Genomic DNA, 21,069 nt, shown 5'->3' with positions numbered 1-21,069 from the left:
AGGAAAGAAAAAAAAAGAGAATAGAAGATGATTGGGTGGTTGGCAAACCCATAGCAGATATCAATATTAATAATAGAAAATCGTGAGAGAAGAAGGGTAATATAGGAGGAAGGGTTCAGTATATGGCCACGATAACCCCGCCTGGCTGCCTGCAAAAGTACCGTCTGCTCTAGTTATATTCAAAGGAAACGAATGGATAGTAGAATAAGAAGGAAGTTCCGCTGCACTAAGATACAAAGTAGACGACCATGAGTTATGCCTGCAATAAGGGCCACCCATTGGTGAGCATGTAAGCGGCTTTTGCTTTGTCACATTTGCCTGGGTTGCCTCTCCGGCGTTATTCCGTCGAATCGATCCCTATAAGGCTGGCCACATCAGTTACCAAGACATTTCGATCCCATTTGAATACGGTAAGCCATTGCATTAGCGCCCGGGGTACAGCTCACCAGTTTTACGGGTGCGTACGCTGATCTGCCTGCTTAAGCATATCTATCCTAGCCCCTCTCTTGGCGTACAGGAAGGGTTTGATTGGAAAGTGCTGTGGGCGGTCCATGTTGAAGCATCAGCAGTAGTTGAAGAATGAAGAGAGTTTCGCTGAACCTGCTCAAACATAGCTCTATACCCAGCGTAGTGGTTGTTATTGAGTCGGATCCAAGATCAAACATGGCCACGTCATATCTTTACGTATATTAATTAGTCGAACTGGCAAATAGCACGGCCTACCGGTATCGTAAATTATGCATTATCTTAACTTTGATGTTGGAGATCTGCACAGCCTGAGGTTATCCATTAGCCATAACTTATAAGCCTATCTCCTCTCTATTGATTCACTTCGAAAAGCTTGCCTAACCTTGCTCCGCTGTCGTTGGAGAGAACTTTTGATGACGACGAAGCAAAGACTAGCAGTAGTATGATGCTCTGGACGTTCCAATATTAACAATGATATTAAAAAGGTTACAGACAATTGAACCAATTCTGAATTTGAAAACTCTTTCCCCCTCCTAAATTACTGAAATTAAACAGGAAGTGGAACCGGAAAAGCAAACCAGATCTATCAGCCGTACAAACATATATGATTTTCCATAATATACAAGCGTTTTCTGCTATGCGTTTACTGCTATGACAAACAGCCTAACTGTACCACCTGAATCCTGTATTCTTAAGGTCCTTCGTATGAGATTTTCTTTTTTATAAAACATCACCCTGCTCATAGTTACTAGATACTAGGGTGACTAGTCATCAACTGAATTGTCCTCTTTGTCGCTCGTATGGTCTTTCTACATTCAGGATCGTACTTATTCCTCGTCCAATATTTAGATAGGGTGTACAACAAGCATATTCCTGACGGGACACCCGGTTAACCAAGTCAACCGTGCTCCATGATGAAGTGTAATACCTATTATGACCTTAATTAAGTGAAACATCTGGGTAAGTACCTGCAGGCACCCTCCCAAGTGAAGGAAAGGGAGTATCAAAGCCCACCAGTTACAACATACATATCCCTTTCGTCAGATATCGAATGTTGAGGTGATACGAAACCTGCTTCGTTCGGGACCTGGGCGGTATGCCGTTTTTGCCTAATCAGATATAACAAAGCGGTAAATGAATCAAAAAGAACTGATTGATATTGTGTACCACCACGTTGGAGGGCTGAGATGGTGTGTTGAAGTCATTCCACGGACGAGCAGCCGGGCAGTTAAGGGAGACATGATCTAAAAGCCTGAGGCTTCATTACTGGGATGATAACATATATGTCAAGGCTGTTACCATGTACTACCTATTCATAAGCATTTCTCTCATGCTTCTATATGACAATGTCTCATTTTGCTATGTTCAACTGCGAATTCGTGTTCATGACAACTCATTCAGAATGAAACAGACAAAACCTGTTAGGAATCATCTAGAAATATGTACGACCAGGCGAACAGTTACACCCGACAGTTCTTATGTCATTATCCAGTCTTCAGACTGCTTATGAGTGAAGTCGAAATAACGATACACAGATAAAGATTACACTATCAAAGCTACTCATACTTAAAGATATACTAGTCTAACGACACCCACATCGCAACTAAATGGGGCTCAGAACCGCAAGGTATAAGAGTGGCACCGTTCGGTTTCGGTCAGAACTCTCATCTAGTTACCGAGGGACTTTCCATGCCGCTAACTTGAGTCAGTTGGCTGATCAACAGTCCTACTCCGTACTTTGCATTGCCGACGCGGTCTAGAATCAAAACGGTATAAGAGGAACGGTTGGCGAAGATACTCCATGCGGAAGTTTATCCCACTAGAAGGGAGACGATATTCAAAGGTGAAACAAAAAGGAGAATTCACTCCACGTCCAAAAAGCCAATGAAGACATTAAACAGTGAAAGAAAACGACACCCGCGTTGCGTGGGAATCCACAGTAAAAGAAGTGCCGGTGGGTCACCCCATGGGCGTTCAATTGACTGGGGCTTAGACTACGCTATCGAGTAGCTTCTTCGCTACTCGTAACGAGGGCATCGGGCGAGCCAATGCTGCCTGAAGAATGCTGTTATTGGTCGTACTTGCGGTCAAAAATCGGTTCCCAAAGATTCTTCTACAAAGCTAGTAATGCTTCGGAACTCCGCCCTCTGTCGTTCGGGGAGATCCGACGTCATCCGAATCCCCCAGACGGAAAAAAAAAAGAAAAAAAAAAATTGTTATGCAAACATTCTTCAGAGATTTAGAGTCGTGCGTTCATCCTGGATCCTGAATGGATGGAGGTATCTAAGCTTAAATAACCGAGATAGTATCTAACCTTGAGTTCGGGACAACTCCGGTATTTCACATATCGCCTCCCTCTAATGGCTGCTGCATACCCCCCATGGTTTACTTCCGTGGCTTTTATACTTGACGTCTGAAACCGTTAGTGACCTCGCTTGCGGCACTCGTCAAAATTGGAGACCGGGGTTGGTAGGGATTCGGCATTCCCGCGAGTCATAACTTGTTTATTAATCTGAATCTGTTCGATAGAGTGAGCCTTGGAATAGTCAAGCATTCTCAGGGAGAAGCCAAGTCCCTAGTGGTACTCCTTGAGCTTTCAGAGAATTTACGCAGCGCAGGGACGATCCACTTACTCGACGGGGCGGAGCCTCTGCGTAAACATATTAGAAATCACTGTTTCCCGCCACGGTGCCTAGTTTTGCACATCCGACGAATCTACCGCCTAGCTTGACTCGTTGCAGCGGACTACAGATGAAGCTTAGGGCTGATTTACTTTTGTAAAGGAGAGTTGAACATGTTCAAGGAGAATAAAGTCAATCAATTAGTTGTATTTATGTACATGTACAAGTCCAACGCCGACCCATGCCAGTGGGGACAAAAGCTAAATCAGTGAAATCATCATGCAAGGTCGTAGCTAACCACAAGCTTGGTGGTCGATGTTCTAAGGCTCTATATACCGTCCTCATAACTGGATGAGATCCACTTCCGAAAAGTCCGGCGGACTGCGACTGAAGACCGTGCGGCACTTGCCGTCCAAGGCCTGGTATTCGTTGCTGATCCAGATGTGCTTGCTGAACCGTTGAGTCCGGTACACTTCGTCATCGCTGACTCCGAGATCGTCCCGCGGAATCCAGATCACGGGACGCTTGGCTCGCAGAGCATCGTGCTGGAAGGCTCGCTGAACTAGCTGGTCACGTTCTTCCGGCGTGAGATCTTCCAGCTCGTCATGGATACCAGCAAACAGAGCCGGGGCCACTTGATTGGTAGGGGGGCCTTGGGCTTCAGCATCCGCCGCTACCTTCTCACGAATCCGCTGCACTGTCGGGACCGAGCTGTCCGAGTTGGCGCCGAAGTATTTCGACCGGCTCCGTGAGGACCTGTCAGCCCAAGACTGACGCGTAGGCCCGAGACTGGGCCGCCTGTCCTGGAATTCAGTCCGTAGCTCCATGCTAGCTTCAATATCCTTTAGCTCAATATCATGAGTTGCTTGATCTGTCTGAGGGCCCCTGTGTTCTTCGTGGTCCGACAGTTGACCTCTATCAGCGTTCAATTCATCATCCTGAAGCAACCCAAGCCGGGCACGTTGCGCACGCTCAAACTCCTCATCCCGGCGCACCGCCTCATCCTCCAATGTAATTGGTAGATAACGGATCAGGGGGCCGAAGGCTTCATTCAACAGAATTTGATATCCGACTGTGAGGACAAGAACGACAATCATGCAAATGGCTTGGCCCTTGCAGGCAACCGTGCCCTGCACGTCACGAACCAAAAAGAATAGACCGATTAAGCAGAGTTCCATAAAATATATGCCCGTGAACAACTGGTTGATTGCCTTAGGGAAAAGCAACCCACCGGTGTCAAAGCGAAATTTGGTGACGTATAGCGTGTTATACCGGTACACGAACCAAAATAAGCCGAATGTGATCACATTGAACACGAGGATGAGAGGCGAGATAACACAGTAAATCAATCCTACAGATCAACCGTCAGCGCCATCAGTGGTGTAAATCCCCTCCCCCAGGCAATAGCAAGCAAACAAATACATACCTATAGATGCCAGGGTGGTGTACACCGGGAAGAAAGTTCCCCACTGCATCTGGTTCAAATTCGTAGTCCGTGCCCATTTTGTCCGGGCCGTCGTGTCGAGCAAGGGTCCGAGGATAAACCAGCTCGCTAAGTTCACGATCTGGACCAACGCACCAGCACTCACCGACATCGCCTGAAGAATCATGTACGAAAAGAAATAATTGCTAGAAAGAGGAATGTTCTCCGCAAGCAGTTGAGGCCAGCTCGTGACATTCGCGACGTTACTGATGATGGTCGAGAAACTGGACGAGATGGCGACGACCAGAAATAGCTGAACGAACAGGAACGCGAAATAATAATTCTGAACTGTGAGTTCAACCGCCATACCTGTGTGAATACCCTGGGTCCGACAGAGGAACCGGAGGATCAACGGCAACACAGCCATCAGAATGGCCAAAAACAGTGCAGGCAGAATACCTTGCACTGCAGAGATGAACCATTCTGGTAATTTGGATATCCATCTGAGCCACGTAAACGCTTCTTCCAAGTACGACAGCTGGGACAGTAAACCAGTGAAGGCCACAGGGAAAGCCCACCCAACCACCATCGCACAGACAATGGTCAGGATACCAAAGGTTCGCAGGTAGCGCTCCCACCACCTGATCGACATGTTGTCCCAAATTACGTCGTCTGGAGAAATTTCCACAATGCGAGGAGCCATTTGTTTGGGGACATGATGGCTGACTGCCTGACAAGCCATATGCGCAGCCACCTGGTGATTGAATTGAATGAAGGCAGAATTCATCAGGGGAAACTTCTCGGGGGTTTGTTGATCCACCTCAATTTCCAAGTTCAAACGAGCCACTTCCTTCCGGCAGTAATCGACAGTGTCTACCTTCTTGCCTATAAGCGGGAGGGAGGGCATCCAGCTAAGACCAAAGATTGGCAGTCGCATGGTATCACGGTCCTTTGGTCTGATATATTTCTTCCATAGAGGTTCTCCGAAGTCCTCATTGTCGAAGTCTTCGTTGTAGGCGACAGGATACTCCTCTCCTTCCAATTGTTCGCCCTCGGTTCGAGTTCTTCGTTTATCCCTATTGGTTTTTTCTTTCTCTGTCGGTGCATCTTTACTCTCCTCTTCAATCGAGATACTTTCACGTTGTGTTAAAGGGAACTCGTCAGGCTCGCTTCTGTGGCTCAGTTTAGAATTGCTTGATCCTGTAGTCTTCCAGAAAGGCCGTTTAGGTTTGGATCCAGTTGCGCCTGGGACGCCCGAAGCTGTGGCATTTGTGCGTGCTTGCGAACAGTCTGCAACATCCATGCTATCAGACTCAGACTGAGGGTGCTCCGACGAGCGTGAGCCGTCCTGAGGAGCAACCGAGGCGTCTGGTACAAAACCACCAGATCGAGCCAACTTTCCATCTATTCCACCCTCGACCTTCTTGAATCCTTCAAGGACGGACTTTCCTAGCTTGCCCACACCATGACCAACGGCTCCTGCAGCCTCCATGGCGGGGTCAAAGGGGTTCAGTCTTCTTCGTTTCCCTGGCTCTGTCTGATCCTGTGAGCCATCGTGATGTAAGACCTCAGCAAGAGTGTGTGCTTGGTGTGGGTCACCAGAACTGATACCAGCATCCATAGCCATCAGTGAAGCTTTCCGATCCGTATCCCGCTGCTCCTCTTTAGCAGTCTTTCTTGCTTTTACCCCAGACTTTTTTGCCTCGGCCTTCGCCTGTTTCAACTGAGCTTTCTTGCATTTGATTACCAAATCAGTCTCCGCAGCCTCAAGTTTCAAAGCCAACGCATCCCGCAGCTTCACTTTTTCGTTGAGGTCATCGAAGTTGCGGTTGATCCAGATGTTGCGAACACCACCAGGGAAGACATCAAAAAGTGAAGCGAGGGCATCTACTGTGAGCCATCTTTCCGGGATTGCTGTCACCAGGACAGTCGTTGCAGAGGCTCGTAGACGGTGTTGGGGAGATGTCAAGTAGGCTTGTCGTAAGCGTATATAATTTCTCAGCTCGTCATAGAACACTGCGCATACGTAGACAATGGTGATGATAGCCATGATCAAGTGTCCCCAGTAACGGCTGGTGTTCTCTGGGGTTACGTTGCCCCAGGCAAGTTGATCCAGGCCAGTAACATTCCATGTGTTGCCAGATTCAGTGCCGTTTTTATAATGTTGGTCTTTGCCTCCAGCTTTATTCAAGGGTAGCAGAACCGGCAAAATGATGCAACCTAGAGGGACAAAAATCTTGAGAAGCATGCGTAGGTATCGCAAAAAAAAGTATGCATCCAGGCCGCATTTTTGTATGAACTCAGTACTAGAGGTACGAAATACAGGCACAATCCATCGGAAAAGACCAGGAGGGGATGGTTCGGTACGCTCTCTGTCCGGCACGAGGTAGGTCCTAGGTTGACTAACCAGTCATGTTAGCATTTGCGCTCATCCACGGCAACTGTCGCACTCACTAGATGCGGGTGAGCTTCGATTTGAGAAGCAAAAAGAGTAAAAATTGTACTGCAAAAATGACGATGGCAGTAGCTAAAGAGGCGAGGAAAGTGTTGATCGGGATACCTGCACTCTTTTGACCGGTGCCACCGGCGTGTTCAAGGGCCGATCCCAGATCTTGGGCCATCGTTATCAGTAACGCCGTTCATGTAACTGTTCACCGATTACGAAAAGAGAAAAAGGAAAACCCGAGAAAGGAAAAAAGGAAAAGAAGAAGAACAAGATAAAAAAATGTTGTAAGGTTTAGCAACGTTCATAGAATATCATGAGAGAAAATAGAGGTAGCGACAAGACTCCACAAATTTAATTGTATGGGATCTGATAATACCGCAGCTTCAAAGTCACGAACTGCAAAACTGGGGTCGCATCGTGTTGGAAGTGTGTAAGTGGATGAGGTCAGAGTGACACCGACCCTTTGCCTTGGTTGCAAAGAGATACACAGTCAAAAGTGGGCGGCGAAGAAAAAGACGAAGATATTTGGAGGACCAGAGTATATAAAGGCATGACAGTAGCGGCGTTGACGGTGTTATGAATCAACCATTCATCGTTTAGCTCGCCGCCAAGTCAACAGGGAAGAAGCGCCACGATTTGTGGGAAAAGTGCTGGGGTTGGGCGGATCTCGTCCACCGAGAATGACATCAGGCGCCTGCTGAAACTAGCAGTTTGGCCTGGGGTCCAGCGCTTGCTTGGTGTTTCAACTTCCCCTGAAATTGATTGAAGGATTATGCCACTAAATTATGGACAGTCCTCTCCATTACCTCCCTACCCAAGTGACAGCGGTAAGGACAGCGCATGACTGATGTGTTAAAGCAGCATGCCAATTTAATTTGGGAAGACACCAACCCTTTTGTCTCTTTTTACTCCTCGTTTTGTGACGATCTTGAATGTCGATACTTTCTCTATTAGGGATATGGAGCCATACCGTTCTTGGTATAGATCCAGCCCTAAGGGGCCTGGGCGGTTACAGCTTATTGGATAAACAAAGGTGGCGGTGCGGTAGAAGTACTAGGTAACCGTGGGCCTTTCAAGGGACCAGGGACCAATATTCACGCGAAGGATGTGGCTAATGCTCTAACCAGAAAGAGCAATATTTTACCAATCATGGATGCAGTGCCAGCTACCTATCTACGTCGGAGTCGCCATCGTGGGTTTGTGCTTTTCTTTGATCTCTTTCGCTAGAATTTATGCTGCACACAACTCTCGTAATATAGACCGTCACATGGTACTCCTCTTCCAGAGATCGATACTTTTAATTGGTTGCGCCACAATCTTTAACAGGATCGGGCGAGTTTATTCATGCAAAGACGGCACAATTGGCTGTGTATGCAAGTCCTCATGGATTACGATGGAACATGGGGGCAGAGCTCTAAATACGGCGAGAAAATATACACGTAACTATGTTCTTTCACAGCTGTATGAACAATGAAAGTCCCTGCTACCGGCCTGAGTAAAAACGTCAAATGATGGCCCCTGTACAAATAGAAAAAAATCCTGTTTGCGGTCAAAAGAAAGAAAAGACAGAGAAACATATATTGAAATGGTGTTCGATTTTAAAATAATTGGAGGAGTATCTTGTTGACCCCAGTCAGCTCGTATACCACGTGATCACTTAACGCGTCAACGCGTTTCGAACGCGTCCTGCAATCCACGAAGAATCTAGCAAATTGAAACTCCACTTGATCGATCCCAACTCCGTACAAACAAACCCTTCTCAACCACCCTCCCCCCCAGCAACCCCAATATTTTGATTTTGTCGGTCCATCCAATTGCGATAATTCACTTAATAGGACCGACTCACAATGTCTTCTCCGACTTCAACTCGTCGTAGGGGTCGCCCAGCCAGGGCGGAGGCCAGCAGTCCAAGGGTAGCAGATGCACAAACAACTCCCCGCGCTTCTCGTCGTCTAAGGGGTGAGGCAGCGGTTCCTTCGTCATCACCGATGTTCTATCAGTCTTCCCCGGCCAAAGATAATAGCAGCAGCGCCGAGACACCAGATGTGAGAATGGATGAGCCCAGCTCTCCTATCAGGGCATCATCCACCATGGACCAAGAGGAGACTACACCACGGGGAAACCGTACCGCTATCGCAGGTACGACAACCACAAGAACTCCTACTTACTAGCTGATTGCTCACGTCTTGCAGACTCTTCCCCGATCCGATACATGCCTAGCTCTAGCCCAACTCGCGCTCGTAGCCTCCAACCAGGACGCTCCGATATTCCTAGCAGTAGCAGTGGTGCTCTTTTTGTCTCAGAACGCTCGGCTACAGGCGGCCATCGTAATGTCGTGTCCCGTCGCAATGATCTCCATTCGGGTGGTTTTGGATCTACACCTAGTCGACGACGCAGAGTCTTTGTTGACGCCAATGGAATACCTGCCGCCGATGGAGAGCCACAGTCAGATGCAACCTTCTCGAACATTCACCCCGGCACTTCGGAGGCGGATGCGTTGGGTGGTAGCTCTACCCGCGTTATCTGGGGTACCAACATCTCTATTCAAGATTCTATGTCCGCGTTCAAGAACTTTCTCTACAACTTTGCAACTAAATATCGTCTGTGGGCCGAGGGTGCAACAGAAGATGAAACCCGCAGGTTGGGAGACACCGCAGAGGAGAGAGAATACATCAGCATGTTGAACACAATGCGCCAGCTGGGTGTGACTAGTTTGAATCTAGATGCGAAGAACCTCAAAGCGTACCCGTTGACCTTGAAGTTGTGGCATCAACTACACGCATATCCCCAGGAGATTATTCCTTTGATGGATCAGACTATCAAGGATGTTATGGTGGAACTTGCAATCAAAGAGATGGAACGCCTGCGGACTCAGAACCAACGCAACCAGTCGCACTCAAGGAATCTCAGTTCTGCACCCGCAGTCCCAAGCTCGGATGCCATGAGTGAGACTGGTCGGATGCCACAGACCGAAATTCCGGATCTTGTTGGCGAAGTCGAGACAAAGGCTTTTAAAGTTCTTCCTTTCGGACTTGATTCTAGTGTGAACATGAGAGACCTAGATCCAGCCGGTATGCTCAATATATACGCCTCTCGATTGAACCAATTCAGTTGCTAACATACACCTTAGACATGGACAAGCTTGTGAGTATCAAAGGTCTTGTCATTCGCGCGACACCTATCATCCCGGATATGAAAGAAGGTGAGTTCGCAGTACGACATTCTTACGTCCAGGCTGGCTAACTTTCTCTCTAGCCTTCTTCCGCTGCCAGGCTTGCAATCACGGCGTCCAAGTCGATATTGATCGTGGAAAGATCGCGGAGCCCACCATCTGCCCACGCCCTGCCTGCAAGCAAAGAAACAGCATGGAGATCATTCACAACCGTTGTGTTTTTGCCGACAAGCAGGTCATCAAATTGCAAGAAACGCCGGATAGTGTGCCCGACGGTCAAACTCCCCACTCTGTTTCCCTTTGCGTATACGATGAGTTGGTGGATGTCTGTAAGGCTGGTGATCGAGTTGAAGTGACTGGTATCTTCCGCTGCAACCCTGTGCGCGTCAATCCCCGCCAACGGACGCAGAAGGCACTTTTCAAGACGTACATTGATGTCTTGCACGTGCAAAAGATCGATCGTAAGAAGCTGGGCATCGACGTGACTACCATCGAACAAGAGCTGTCTGAGCAGGCGGCTGGAGATTCTGAGCAGGTTCGGAAACTCACGGCCGAGGAAGAGGAAAAGATCCGGCGAACTGCCAGCCGGCCGGATGTATATGAACTCCTTGCTCGGTCTCTCGCCCCTAGCATCTATGAGATGGATGATGTCAAAAAGGGTATCCTACTCCAGATGTTTGGAGGCACCAACAAGTCTTTCCAGAAGGGTGGTAACCCACGCTACCGCGGTGACATTAATGTGCTTCTTTGCGGTGATCCGTCCACTTCGAAATCCCAGCTGCTTCGCTATGTCCACAAGATCGCGCCTCGAGGTGTCTACACCAGTGGCAAAGGTTCTTCCGCTGTCGGTCTCACAGCCTACGTGACTAGGGATCCTGACACGCGTCAGATGGTGCTCGAGTCTGGTGCCCTGGTACTTTCGGATGGTGGTATTTGCTGTATTGACGAATTCGACAAGATGAACGAATCTACACGGTCTGTCCTTCATGAAGTCATGGAGCAGCAGACGGTGTCCATCGCTAAGGCAGGTATCATCACCACGTTGAATGCTCGAACCAGTATCCTTGCATCCGCGAACCCTATTGGTAGTCGATACAACCCCAATCTGCCCGTTCCTCAGAACATTGACCTTCCACCTACCTTGCTGTCCCGTTTTGATTTGGTATACTTGGTTTTGGATCGCGTGGATGAGCAAGAAGATCGTCGGTTGGCCAAGCATCTGGTCAATATGTATCTGGAAGACAAGCCAGAAAATGCAAGCGACGAAGAAGTCTTGGTAAGTAATGAATTTCGAACCCAGTGGTTCCGACACTGTGCTAATCAAACTTGCAAACTTGCAGCCCATTGAATTCCTGACAGCATATATCACTTACGCCAAGACCAAGGTTCACCCCGTTCTTACCCCGGCTGCTGGTAAAGCTCTCTCGGATGCATATGTGAACATGCGCAAGCTCGGAGACGACATCCGCTCATCTGATCGGAGAATTACGGCGACCACTCGTCAACTGGAGTCTATGATCCGACTGTCAGAAGCCCATGCACGCATGCGATTGTCGCTTGAGGTGACCGCAAAAGATGTTGAGGAGGCGGTGCGTTTGATCCGATCCGCCATTAAGCAGGCGGCTACGGACTCGCGGACAGGTTTGATTGACATGGGTCTGCTCACTGAGGGCACTAGCGCGAGCGAGAGACGCCAGCGGGAGGCCCTGAAGCGTGGTCTCCTCGCGGTGATCGACGAGCTCAGCAGCAGAGGCGCCACTCCTCGCTGGGGCGATGTCTATCGTGCTTTGACTGAGCAGAGCAGCGGCGAGGTGGATGGCGGTCAATTCACAGAGGCAGTCCGCACGCTGGAGACGGAGGGTTACGTGAACGTTCTAGGGGAGGGTGCACGACGGAGCATCCGGCGTATTGGAGGTCGACTTCTGTAATCAAATGATGGGATCATGATGCCACGGAACAGTTTGTATGTAATCTGGGAAAGCGTATATTGAGTCAGTCGCATGGATTCGAGGGTACCAGGGCAGGGACGGTGTCTGGTGTTTTTTTGTCCAGTTCGATATTCATTTAATCGGCTTTCACGAACGAAACAATAGATAATTGAAATTATATCACATAACATAACCAAAGAATTCCTCTTCCCTAGTAATACGCCCCGCGATCCAGATCTAAACCCATCCCCTCAGGCCACAGCCTTTTCACCATCCCCTTCCCACGTTCAACCTGCTGCGCATCCACCAGAACCCCAACCCTAAGCAACAACTCCAACACCTCCGTCACCCAAAACCGACACCCCACCCCATCCGCATCAAACTCATACCTCTCCCTCCCACTCTCCACCAAAACATCCACCACGTCCCCCACAGTCAACCCAGCCCTAACATTCACCCCGACCGCAAACTCAAGCAACGCATCCGGGCCCGCAGGCGCCCTCAACTCAGATAAAATAACATACGCCTTCGACCCACCAGGCAAAACACTACTGGGCACGGTATGACTAGGCTGACAGTCCAGGGCGACGCACGTCGTCTCTGACGTGCAGAAGTAGAAGGACCAGTGGTTTGTTCTCTTGGTTGTTTCGACGGGGACTTGGGCGTGGGGGCTTGCTATTATGCGGAGGATTTTCGTGGACAGGATTTGGGGGGCCCTGCTTGGGGGGATGTAGTGGATTGGGGAGGTGGACATTGCTTCTTTTCTTTAGGGGTGTTGAGATAGAGCCCGTTTGCAAGAGGCTGGTGGAGTTGAAGTGATGGGGGAGTCTCAGGTATTGGTACGGACTGGAGTAAGCTGCTTTCTTTGTCTAGCCAATTATCAAGAGGATTTATGCTATTTGGTAGACAGTGATATTGGGGGTTCTGCGTAGACGGGATTCTATCCTGTATTATAAAGTACGCAGTTAGCTGCGGTGAGTCTTCGGGAAAATAGTATGAAATGTTGAGAGTGAATTCAGGAGCAAGGTCTCCACTGGTTGTCGTCTATAAGATGGTCAACATAGGAAGGAGCGGTGTCTCTTGATGAAGAGCGTGTTTGAGTGTGGTTTCTCTCTACTCCGTATCATACACAGGATAATATAAAGCATTATATGCACTAGATATAACTATGTTCAACTATTATTTTCAATTTTGGCATGTCTCTAACATAAATCGTTTCTATCTCTTTCTAATCCATATACTTGCAGAGAGGCAGACGGTAGCTTTCAATCTGCCAGTATGCTCTGCGCACGCCATCCCACTCGTTGTCCAGCTTAGGTAGCGCAATCTCCTCCCATTCAACATCGAATCCAGCATCCATCAGGTCCATCTCGACCACCTTCTGATAGACATCGTAGCTGATTTGTCGGTCTGCTCCCATACCGTTAAAGAAACTCCACTTCCCTTCTTGTTCAAGCAGTCCAATGACCTGCTCACTGAAGAACTCCCGGAAGTCGCCATACGACTCGGCAAATGTATCGTAGTAAATGGCATCAAACATAACTCCCTGTCCGACCAAGTCAGGGAGAATATCCTGCCATCGGCCCTCGTGGATCGTAACACCCGGCTTCTCACCCCAGCCCTTCCGCTTCATCTCAGCGACAACCTCCGGGTGCGCTTCAATGATATGGTGCTCTGCAGGCGACTGCTCCTGGATGAAGCCATCCACAATACCCATACCATGTCCGACATTCAGAACACGCAGTCCAGGTGTAGGCAGAAGCTTCTTCGCCGACTTGGCCATAATATCCGACTCCCAAGCCATCATCACACCGTTCTGATCCTGGTCCAGCAAGCGGTCATTCTGGAATGTCAAATTCGAATCAAGATATCGGGAATTGGTGACATCGGGACCCGTCTCAGTAGTAGTTGTAGCCGCCTCGACCAACTGAGGAACAGATTCACTCTCCACTTCCACCTCTGCAGCCCCAGCTTCAGCCATCTCTCCCTCCTCCTCTTCTTCCTCATCATCATCCTCAAGCTCCTCATACCCATCCAACCGATTCAAAAGCAACTCAGCCCGCACACCGGCATCAACCATCTGCTCATACAACTCGCCCAACCCCAACCGCCTAGCAACACACCCAGGCGTCTCATTGTTATTATCAAGATCATTCCAAATCGCACCCTCCTGCAGCAAAAACCTCACAGTCGCCGAGCCCTTCTCCACAACGCTCTTCTGCTCATCTGTCTGCGCCCCATTGGTCTGGACGCCGTTCGGCTCGTCGTCGTCAGGCTCGCAGGCTGAAATGGCCGCATGCAGCGGCGCGTACCCGGTTTCGGGGTCTCGGACATTGACGGGGTTTGCGATTGTTTGGTTGGAGCGGATTAGTTGGCGGAGCTTGGGGATGTCGTGTTGGGAGGCGGCGAGGAGGATTTCTTGGACGTCGAGGTCGACGTTGATTTCTGTCGTTGGGTCGGTCATTTTATTTTTCTCTTTTGTTTTGTTTTCCTTCTCTGTGGGTTTAATCTAGATTGCTTGTTAGATTATCCTGACTCTCTAAGGTTTAAGTATGTGCTTGAATTGGGTTTTTGGGGTTGGTGCGGGGCAGTGGTAGGATGATTGAGGCTGGGCTTACCTTTTGCTGGTTGAGGGAGGGGTTTATTTGTATAGGGAATTTAGGTGGGCAATTGGGAGGTACCAGTGGTTTCCTTGTATTGGAGCGACTGAGTTGGAGTCGGCTTTGAAGTGTAGGAGTGAAATATTTCTTTTCCCCGCCGTTGATATAAAATTTCCGCCCGCCGCGTTCAACTCCGCGCGCGGAGCCAATCGCATTCCGCGGAGCATAGACAGAGACTCAACGCCAGGTCATCTACCAAGAGAATATGGCCAGGATGATTATTGTATTTCGTAGTCAAATCATATTGAAAGAGAAGAGAAACATTTCGCCCGATTGCTTTGAGAATCCTAAAAATCACTCGAAACTATTTGTACAGATACCTTATCCCACACCCCCAATCGTCCATTCCAAAGCGACATCAGTAGCGCCAGTGAGAATGAGGGCCGATGCAACCAACTGAATATAATAGCGAAGCTAGGCTTCCCCAGGAACTTCATCTGCGGGGAGCCGTCTTTGTCATTATTCCTTTCCAGAGAGAATTTCTCATTTCGAGTCTTCGACGTTGGCGTTAACGTTCAGACCCAGACCCTGGGAATCCAGGTACAGCTTGTTCTTGCCACCGTTCTCCTGCAGAATCTGGGCAATTTGACGAGCATTCTCGATCTTACGCAGCTCGATGTAACTCTTGCTCTTCTTGATGGCATCACCAATGAGTTCGGCGGAACGGGCCTCACCCTGGGCGCGGACAATGAAGGCTTGCTTCTCTTGGCGGGCCTTGTCAACCAGGAAAGCAGCACGCTGGGCTTCTTGTTGGGCGACTTGCTTGGCCTCGACAGCGGCGGTGAATTCAGGGGAGAAGGTCAGGTGCTGTCAAAGAGTACGTCAGTGTTTTTGGACATTTCAGATCCCTACAAGGTTTGGGAACCATACCGTAAGCGACACATCATCCAGAGCAATGTTGAAGCGAGCAGCTCGGCGAGCGAGGCTATCCCGAACCATCCTGGCGACATTCTCACGCTGGGTGATAAGCTGACTAGCGTTGAACTGCGCAACAACGCTCTTCAGGACCTCGTTGACAATCGAAGGGAGGACTCGCTCATCGAAGTCCTGTCCGAGGGTACGGTAGATCTGTGGAAGAGCATCCACCCGGGGCCTTGATAGAACACGGCAGGTGATGTTCACCATCTGCAAGTCCTTGGTACCCGTGAGGGAAGCGATGTTCCGCGGCTTCGCGCGCACGTCATAGATAACCGGCGTTTCGATCCATGGAATCCTGATGTGAGTACCTGACGTGAAGATAAATAGTTAGCACGGGATCGAAGAGATGGAAGGAAGACGAAAAGAGAAGATTTGCGCCGGCATACCTTCACTGTAGATCTCTTTCTGAACACCACCTATTCTCGAGTACTTGATTGCACGGTGACCACCGTCGACTGGAAACCGCCTCAGTCAGCCATTTTGTTTATATTACCGGAACAAATAAATGGATTCCGACATGCTCACCGTTGAAGAGGGAGTTTGATATAGCCCATCCACCAACACCGAGCAAGATCAAAGCTCCCGACAGCCCCAGGCCACCACGACCCCCACCGGAGGGGAAACCGCCGAAGCCAAACCCTCCACGGCTTCCGCGGTTCTGTAGAATCACTTGGAGTCTCTCCCACTGTTCCCTTGGGTTCCGAGCCATGATGGTGGTTTGAGAGATTAGTAGAATAATATGAGAGAAGATGATGTGACGGAGCCGGCGTTGAGGTTCTTTCGATGTTCCGGCAAATCGTCCGTTTGGGTCACCGCCTTCAAGTAAAGCTCAAGCTTCCAGTAAAGCTGCCCGTCAACTTAATCCATCTACACCAAATTGTCTACTGGGGTTTAAGAGTAGGCCGCGAATTTTTTTTTGTGATACAAGATATTCCTTACGCTTGAGTCGGAAGTGTGTGGGAACCTCCGCCTCCTGCTAAAACCGCCCTCGAGCCATTTGCACTCTGGGTCTTTACGTCTTAACACCCCATCGGTAGAAAGAGCCTGCAGATTGTCTATACTCCGGCAAAGATGGCGCCTCCTGAAAGAGCCGGAAAGAGTGTCTTTTTGGGAAACATCCCATACAGTAGGTGCTTCCATGTGACAAAGGTCCTCATACACTTGACGCTAACGCCCAATGTCAGATCTCACGGAGGAGCAAGTTAAAGACATTCTTAGCTCCGCGGGCACAGTAACCAAATTTCGTTTGATGATGAACCCCGAGACCGGAAAACCTAAAGGATATGGGTTTGCAGACTTCGCCGATGCCGATGCAGCCGCCTCCGCAGTTCGCAACTTGAATGACTATGAGGTCATGGGACGGAAGATTCGCGTGGATTGGCCTCACAACAACGAGAAGGATTCGATACCCCCAGATTATTCACAGACGTCTCAGGTACCGGGACAGGATGGACAGATGGGTGCACAGCAGTCATCTGCTCCTCTGCCGCCTCTTCCCCCGGGCGTGGACCTTCCTCCGCACCTAGACTGCCCGAACGCAATCTCCCAAACACTCTCCTCTCTCCCTCCGAATCAACTCCTCGATGTACTCTCTCAGATGAAGTCATTGGTCATGGCTGACCCGGCACGCGCTACGGAACTTTTGCGGCAAGCCCCTCAACTTGCGTACGCTATATTCCAGGCCCTGCTCCTGATGAACCTTGTCGACTACGGCACGTTAGGAACAGTGGTGGAACAGGCCGCCCAGCCCCAAGCGGCAGCTGCCGCTCCCCCCGCAGCGCAGTCTTTTCAGCCATTCTCAGCCGTACCCGGTCCGGTCTCCACACCACCTCAGCCTCAGCAGCAAATGCCAGGGCAAGACGAACTCTTGCAGCAAGTACTCAGTATGCCACAGTCGGCTATCGACGCACTACCTCCGATGGAACGGAATCAAATCATGCTACTACGACAGCAGTTAATGCAAGGTGCCATGCGGTGATGACATAGCGAGATCGATCTAGATCAACGGACTTGTATGATTTTGGTACTTTTGAAACTTCCATACTTGATTTACTCTTTCCTCTTTTGTCCCTTTTTTTTTTTTTTTTGGCCTCTTTCTATGTTCCAATGACAAATGGGAAGGCGCAAGATGGTTCATGTGATTTGGCAAGGGAATGTATACTTCGTTTTAGTACAGGCTATTGATAGTAGTAGATATCCCATATCTTGATTGTTTTCGGTTGTTCCCTTTTCGCTCCACTCCCTACGCCACCACGTAAATTAATTCACCCACACAGATTTCACGTAAATTTAATGTACTGCGCAGTATGAGAAGAGTATTATCGAGATCCAAATCTAGATAAAGAAAAGATACACACAAAAAAAAGGAGCTAGGCTGAAGGATTCGAGTGTCACACAACGGAGTCAAGCGGATTCTTCCAATGCAACTTCGTCCGAAAATGGAAGATCCTCCACTTTACTCGATTATTTCCTGCCTTGCTGACCGACATTCCCCAATGCGAGGTTTCTCTTTCTCTCTCTCTCTCTCTGTCTCTGGCCATTTCCAGATTCATTCACCCCAGCCACGTTCTGCAGGTTTAAACTTTGGTCATTCCTGGAAGTCTATCTTTGTGGTGACAGAAAGTCTGGTTCAGCTAGAGATCCTAGCGCGTGAAGATCAACATCCCCTGAACCCTATCGTTTAGGCTGGGGTCGCATACCCTCCCACTGACATTTCAGTTGGCTGAGCATTCCATCAAGAGTACAGAATATGTATCATATACCTCATAGCGCTTATGCAGCTAGAGAGTACGCGAGCCACTAGTGACAAGCCAAGACTAGAAGGAAGGACCAACCACGCTCTAGAGATAGTCGATTGTTTCAGCTCTCGACTGGAATTCCCGCATCCAAGGATGCCGATCAGATGCGACAAGGGAATAGTCTCGCATTAGCTCACGATCGACCCGTGTCATCAGCACGCTGTGAGACTGTCTTCCATGGTTATAGGCTGCGTGACAACTGATTCGGATTACACTCCCGGTGAAATACTGTGACAAACAACTACTTAAAGCCCTCCTGAACCTGAAGTTGCTGTTGTCACATCAAACAAAGGAAACTTTATTCTGAGGAAACAATGGACTTGTTGAACATGGGAAACTTGAGTGACTTCCAGACCCACCTGCAGACTGCATATCAGGCACGTCAACGCCTACAGAATTTGCTGAAAGATGGTACATTTGACGTTGACGGATCTAGCCTTGATATCTCTGCTATAGTAGCAGTAGCATAGTAAGTAGTACATCCTCTAAACCTTGTGACAATTAGTTGGGTGATTCTGACACTGAACAGTTATGGCTGCATACCCAAGATCACTACGGATCCTGGTGTCCTTGAAAAGATTGAAGCAAGCGTGCAGGTGCTGAAAGACCATTTGGACAAGGGCTATCACGTTTACGGTCAGTGCCTCTTTTTGATTGGAAGTGTTTTGGAACGGGGCGTACTGATACTCTTTGAAGGTGTTAATACTGGCTTCGGCGGCAGTGCTGATTCTCGAACGGATCGAGTGGTCGCATTGCAATCTGGACTCTCCCAGCTTCTGCAAGCAGGTGTGCTAGTCGCCTCAGATAAAGATACCAATGTGGATCTCGAGCGACAAGGTCGCCTGGATTCACATGCTGTGCCCGTTCCCTGGGTGCGAGCAGCCATGTTGGTTCGGTGCAATTCGAACGCCCGCGGCCACTCTGCAGTTACACTTTCAGTGATGAAGTCCATTTTGCAGCTTTTAGAGAGTCGCATCACACCAGTTGTTCCTTTACGAGGCTCCATATCTGCTTCTGGAGATCTCATTCCACTTTCTTACATTGCAGGCGCGATCGAAGGCAATCCCGATGTGCATGTTCACGTACAGAATTCTCATAAACCCCAGATAATGTCTTCTAGAGATGCACTTTTGTCTGCCGGTATGGAGCCTCAAGTGCTAGGTCCTAAGGAGGGGTTAGGTCTGGTCAACGGCACTTCATTCTCTGCAGCACTGTCGAGTCTCGTTATGTACGAGACTCATCAACTGGTCGTGCTAGTGCAGGCGATCTCAGCTGTGGCTTTAGAAGCCCTCATGGGTAATGCTGAGAGCTTCCATCCCTTCATCTCTGCTATTCGTCCTCATGACGGCCAAATGGAATGTGCGAGGAATATCCTTTCTTTCCTCCAGGGATCTCGTCTTGCCCAGGGTATTCAAGGTGTGAAGGCTCATACTCGCCAAGGTTTGATGCAGGATAGATATGCGCTTCGATGTGTGCCTCAGTGGATCGGGCCTCAGCTAGAAGACCTCCTGCTTGCGCATAAGCAAGTCACCGTTGAACTTAACTCAACAACAGATAACCCGCTAATAGACCCGGAGACCGGGGATATTCTCCACGGAGGCAACTTCCAAGCAGTTTCCATTACTTCTGCCATGGAAAAGACAAGATCGTGCCTTCAGATGTTTGGCAGGCTCCTCTTCTCTCAGTCTACTGAACTGGTCGACCCAAGTCTTAGCAACGGGCTTCCTACTAATCTTGTCGCCGATGACCCAAGTCTCTCCTTCACTATGAAAGGCGTCGATATCAGCATGGCCTCATACATGGCAGAGTTGGCTTATCTGGCCAACCCAGTGAGCTCGCACGTACAAGCAGCGGAAATGCGCAACCAATCTATCAACTCCATGGCTTTTGTATCAAGTCGGTACACCATGCAAGCAGTCGAAATAGTGTCGCTCATGTGCGCTTGTAGTCTGTACATTGGATGCCAGGCCTTGGATCTCCGAGTACTACATTTGACCTACCTCGATAACGTCAAACCCCAACTCCATCTGCTTACATCGGATCTCTTCTCCTCATACCTATCAAACTCAGAGCTTGCAAATCTGACCGAATCCCTATGGGAAAATATCGCAAAAAGCTGGTCGACAACAACTCGTCAGGGTATACCTGAGCGAGTGCAAGCAGCCGTTAAAGACGTTATTCCTACACTACTAGATATTCTGAAAGAGAAGCGCGGCCCAGGCCTTTCGGATCTGAATCGATGGGAAACCCAAGCTGCCGCCCTTCTCAACAAGACGTACCAGGATACGGCAGACGCATTCTTCAATCAGCAAAATACCGAAGAGTTCTTGGGCGCTGGTGCTAAGATTCTTTACCGCACTGTTCGCCGAGATCTCAACGTTCCTTTCCACTTGGGCTTCGTGGAGCACCCGACAGCTAACAATGATACCCTCAACGGTCGCTCGAAAAAGACCATTGGATCTTGGATATCAATCATCTATGAGGCCATTCGCGACGGCAGCTTAATGGGCCCTTTTATGGAATCTCTTGCTTCAAAGAGCTCTAGTACGGATGACTCTTTGACAAAGATAAGAAGTCTACGGATGTCCCGACTTTAAATTAATGATCCAGATTCTGCAAGTATAGACTTTGCATA

The 21,069-nt window shown here is 49.1% G+C and overlaps 7 protein-coding genes across 7 annotated transcripts; 3 read left to right on the top strand and 4 right to left on the bottom strand.

The window, feature by feature from the left end:
• Positions 1–3,430: 3,430 nt before the first annotated feature.
• BDV37DRAFT_279771 (putative DUF221 domain protein) lies at positions 3,431–7,133 on the bottom strand (the record flags this gene model as incomplete). Its single annotated transcript, XM_032086402.1, has 3 exons — positions 3,431–4,440; positions 4,516–6,914; positions 6,967–7,133. The coding sequence occupies 3 exons, from the start codon at positions 7,131–7,133 to the stop codon at positions 3,431–3,433; spliced, it is 3,576 nt and encodes a 1,191-aa protein (XP_031944920.1).
• A 1,476-nt stretch (positions 7,134–8,609) lies between these two features.
• Positions 8,610–12,141, top strand: BDV37DRAFT_240577 (MCM DNA helicase complex subunit MCM4). The gene is made up of 5 exons (XM_032081086.1): positions 8,610–9,097; positions 9,151–10,029; positions 10,089–10,160; positions 10,214–11,406; positions 11,471–12,141. The coding sequence occupies exons 1-5, from the start codon at positions 8,806–8,808 to the stop codon at positions 12,056–12,058; spliced, it is 3,024 nt and encodes a 1,007-aa protein (XP_031944919.1). The 5' UTR covers positions 8,610–8,805; the 3' UTR covers positions 12,059–12,141.
• Positions 12,142–12,269: 128 nt separating this feature from the next.
• BDV37DRAFT_290324 (uncharacterized protein) lies at positions 12,270–12,812 on the bottom strand (the record flags this gene model as incomplete). The annotated part of the gene is made up of 1 exon (XM_032088690.1): positions 12,270–12,812. One exon carries the CDS (start codon positions 12,810–12,812, stop codon positions 12,270–12,272), a length of 543 nt encoding a protein of 180 aa, XP_031944918.1.
• Positions 12,813–13,256: 444 nt separating this feature from the next.
• rmt2 (protein-arginine N5-methyltransferase) lies at positions 13,257–14,777 on the bottom strand. The gene is made up of 2 exons (XM_032090798.1): positions 14,677–14,777; positions 13,257–14,567 (listed from the first exon to the last, which is right to left on the bottom strand). The coding sequence occupies exon 2, from the start codon at positions 14,520–14,522 to the stop codon at positions 13,287–13,289; it is 1,236 nt and encodes a 411-aa protein (XP_031944917.1). The 5' UTR covers positions 14,523–14,567; positions 14,677–14,777; the 3' UTR covers positions 13,257–13,286.
• Positions 14,778–15,201: 424 nt separating this feature from the next.
• On the bottom strand, positions 15,202–16,345 carry BDV37DRAFT_279767 (prohibitin subunit PHB2; the record flags this gene model as incomplete). Its single annotated transcript, XM_032086401.1, has 4 exons — positions 15,202–15,525; positions 15,589–15,944; positions 16,023–16,091; positions 16,162–16,345. 4 exons carry the CDS (start codon positions 16,343–16,345, stop codon positions 15,202–15,204), a joined length of 933 nt encoding a protein of 310 aa, XP_031944916.1.
• Positions 16,346–16,510: 165 nt separating this feature from the next.
• Positions 16,511–17,706, top strand: BDV37DRAFT_240574 (putative polyadenylation factor subunit CstF64). The gene is made up of 2 exons (XM_032081085.1): positions 16,511–16,762; positions 16,821–17,706. Exons 1-2 carry the CDS (start codon positions 16,708–16,710, stop codon positions 17,612–17,614), a joined length of 849 nt encoding a protein of 282 aa, XP_031944915.1. The 5' UTR covers positions 16,511–16,707; the 3' UTR covers positions 17,615–17,706.
• A 1,042-nt stretch (positions 17,707–18,748) lies between these two features.
• BDV37DRAFT_269078 (aromatic amino acid ammonia-lyase) lies at positions 18,749–21,031 on the top strand (the record flags this gene model as incomplete). Its single annotated transcript, XM_032084294.1, has 3 exons — positions 18,749–18,903; positions 18,964–19,070; positions 19,131–21,031. The coding sequence occupies 3 exons, from the start codon at positions 18,749–18,751 to the stop codon at positions 21,029–21,031; spliced, it is 2,163 nt and encodes a 720-aa protein (XP_031944914.1).
• Between the last annotated feature and the right edge of the window lie 38 nt (positions 21,032–21,069).

The sequence above is a fragment of the Aspergillus pseudonomiae genome (genome assembly GCF_009193645.1).
Source record: "Aspergillus pseudonomiae strain CBS 119388 unplaced genomic scaffold BDV37scaffold_10, whole genome shotgun sequence".
Taxonomy (NCBI): domain Eukaryota; kingdom Fungi; phylum Ascomycota; class Eurotiomycetes; order Eurotiales; family Aspergillaceae; genus Aspergillus; species Aspergillus pseudonomiae.
The sequence above is the reverse complement of the archived record's forward strand: the minus strand, read 5'-3'. Positions and strand labels throughout refer to the sequence as shown.

Bases quoted from the DNA above. Each gene is read 5' to 3' on its own strand.
- BDV37DRAFT_240574 (XM_032081085.1), top strand. From the start codon at position 16,708: ATGGCGCCTCCTGAAAGAGCCGGAAAGAGTGTCTTTTTGGGAAACATC. The intron at 16,763-16,820 runs GTAGGTGCTTCC...GCCCAATGTCAG, and splicing joins TTTGGGAAACATCCCATACA to ATCTCACGGAGGAGCAAGTT.
- rmt2 (XM_032090798.1), bottom strand. From the start codon at position 14,522: ATGACCGACCCAACGACAGAAATCAACGTCGACCTCGACGTCCAAGAA.
- BDV37DRAFT_240577 (XM_032081086.1), top strand. From the start codon at position 8,806: ATGTCTTCTCCGACTTCAACTCGTCGTAGGGGTCGCCCAGCCAGGGCG. The intron at 10,161-10,213 runs GTGAGTTCGCAG...CTTTCTCTCTAG, and splicing joins CATCCCGGATATGAAAGAAG to CCTTCTTCCGCTGCCAGGCT. The intron at 11,407-11,470 runs GTAAGTAATGAA...GCAAACTTGCAG, and splicing joins CAAGCGACGAAGAAGTCTTG to CCCATTGAATTCCTGACAGC.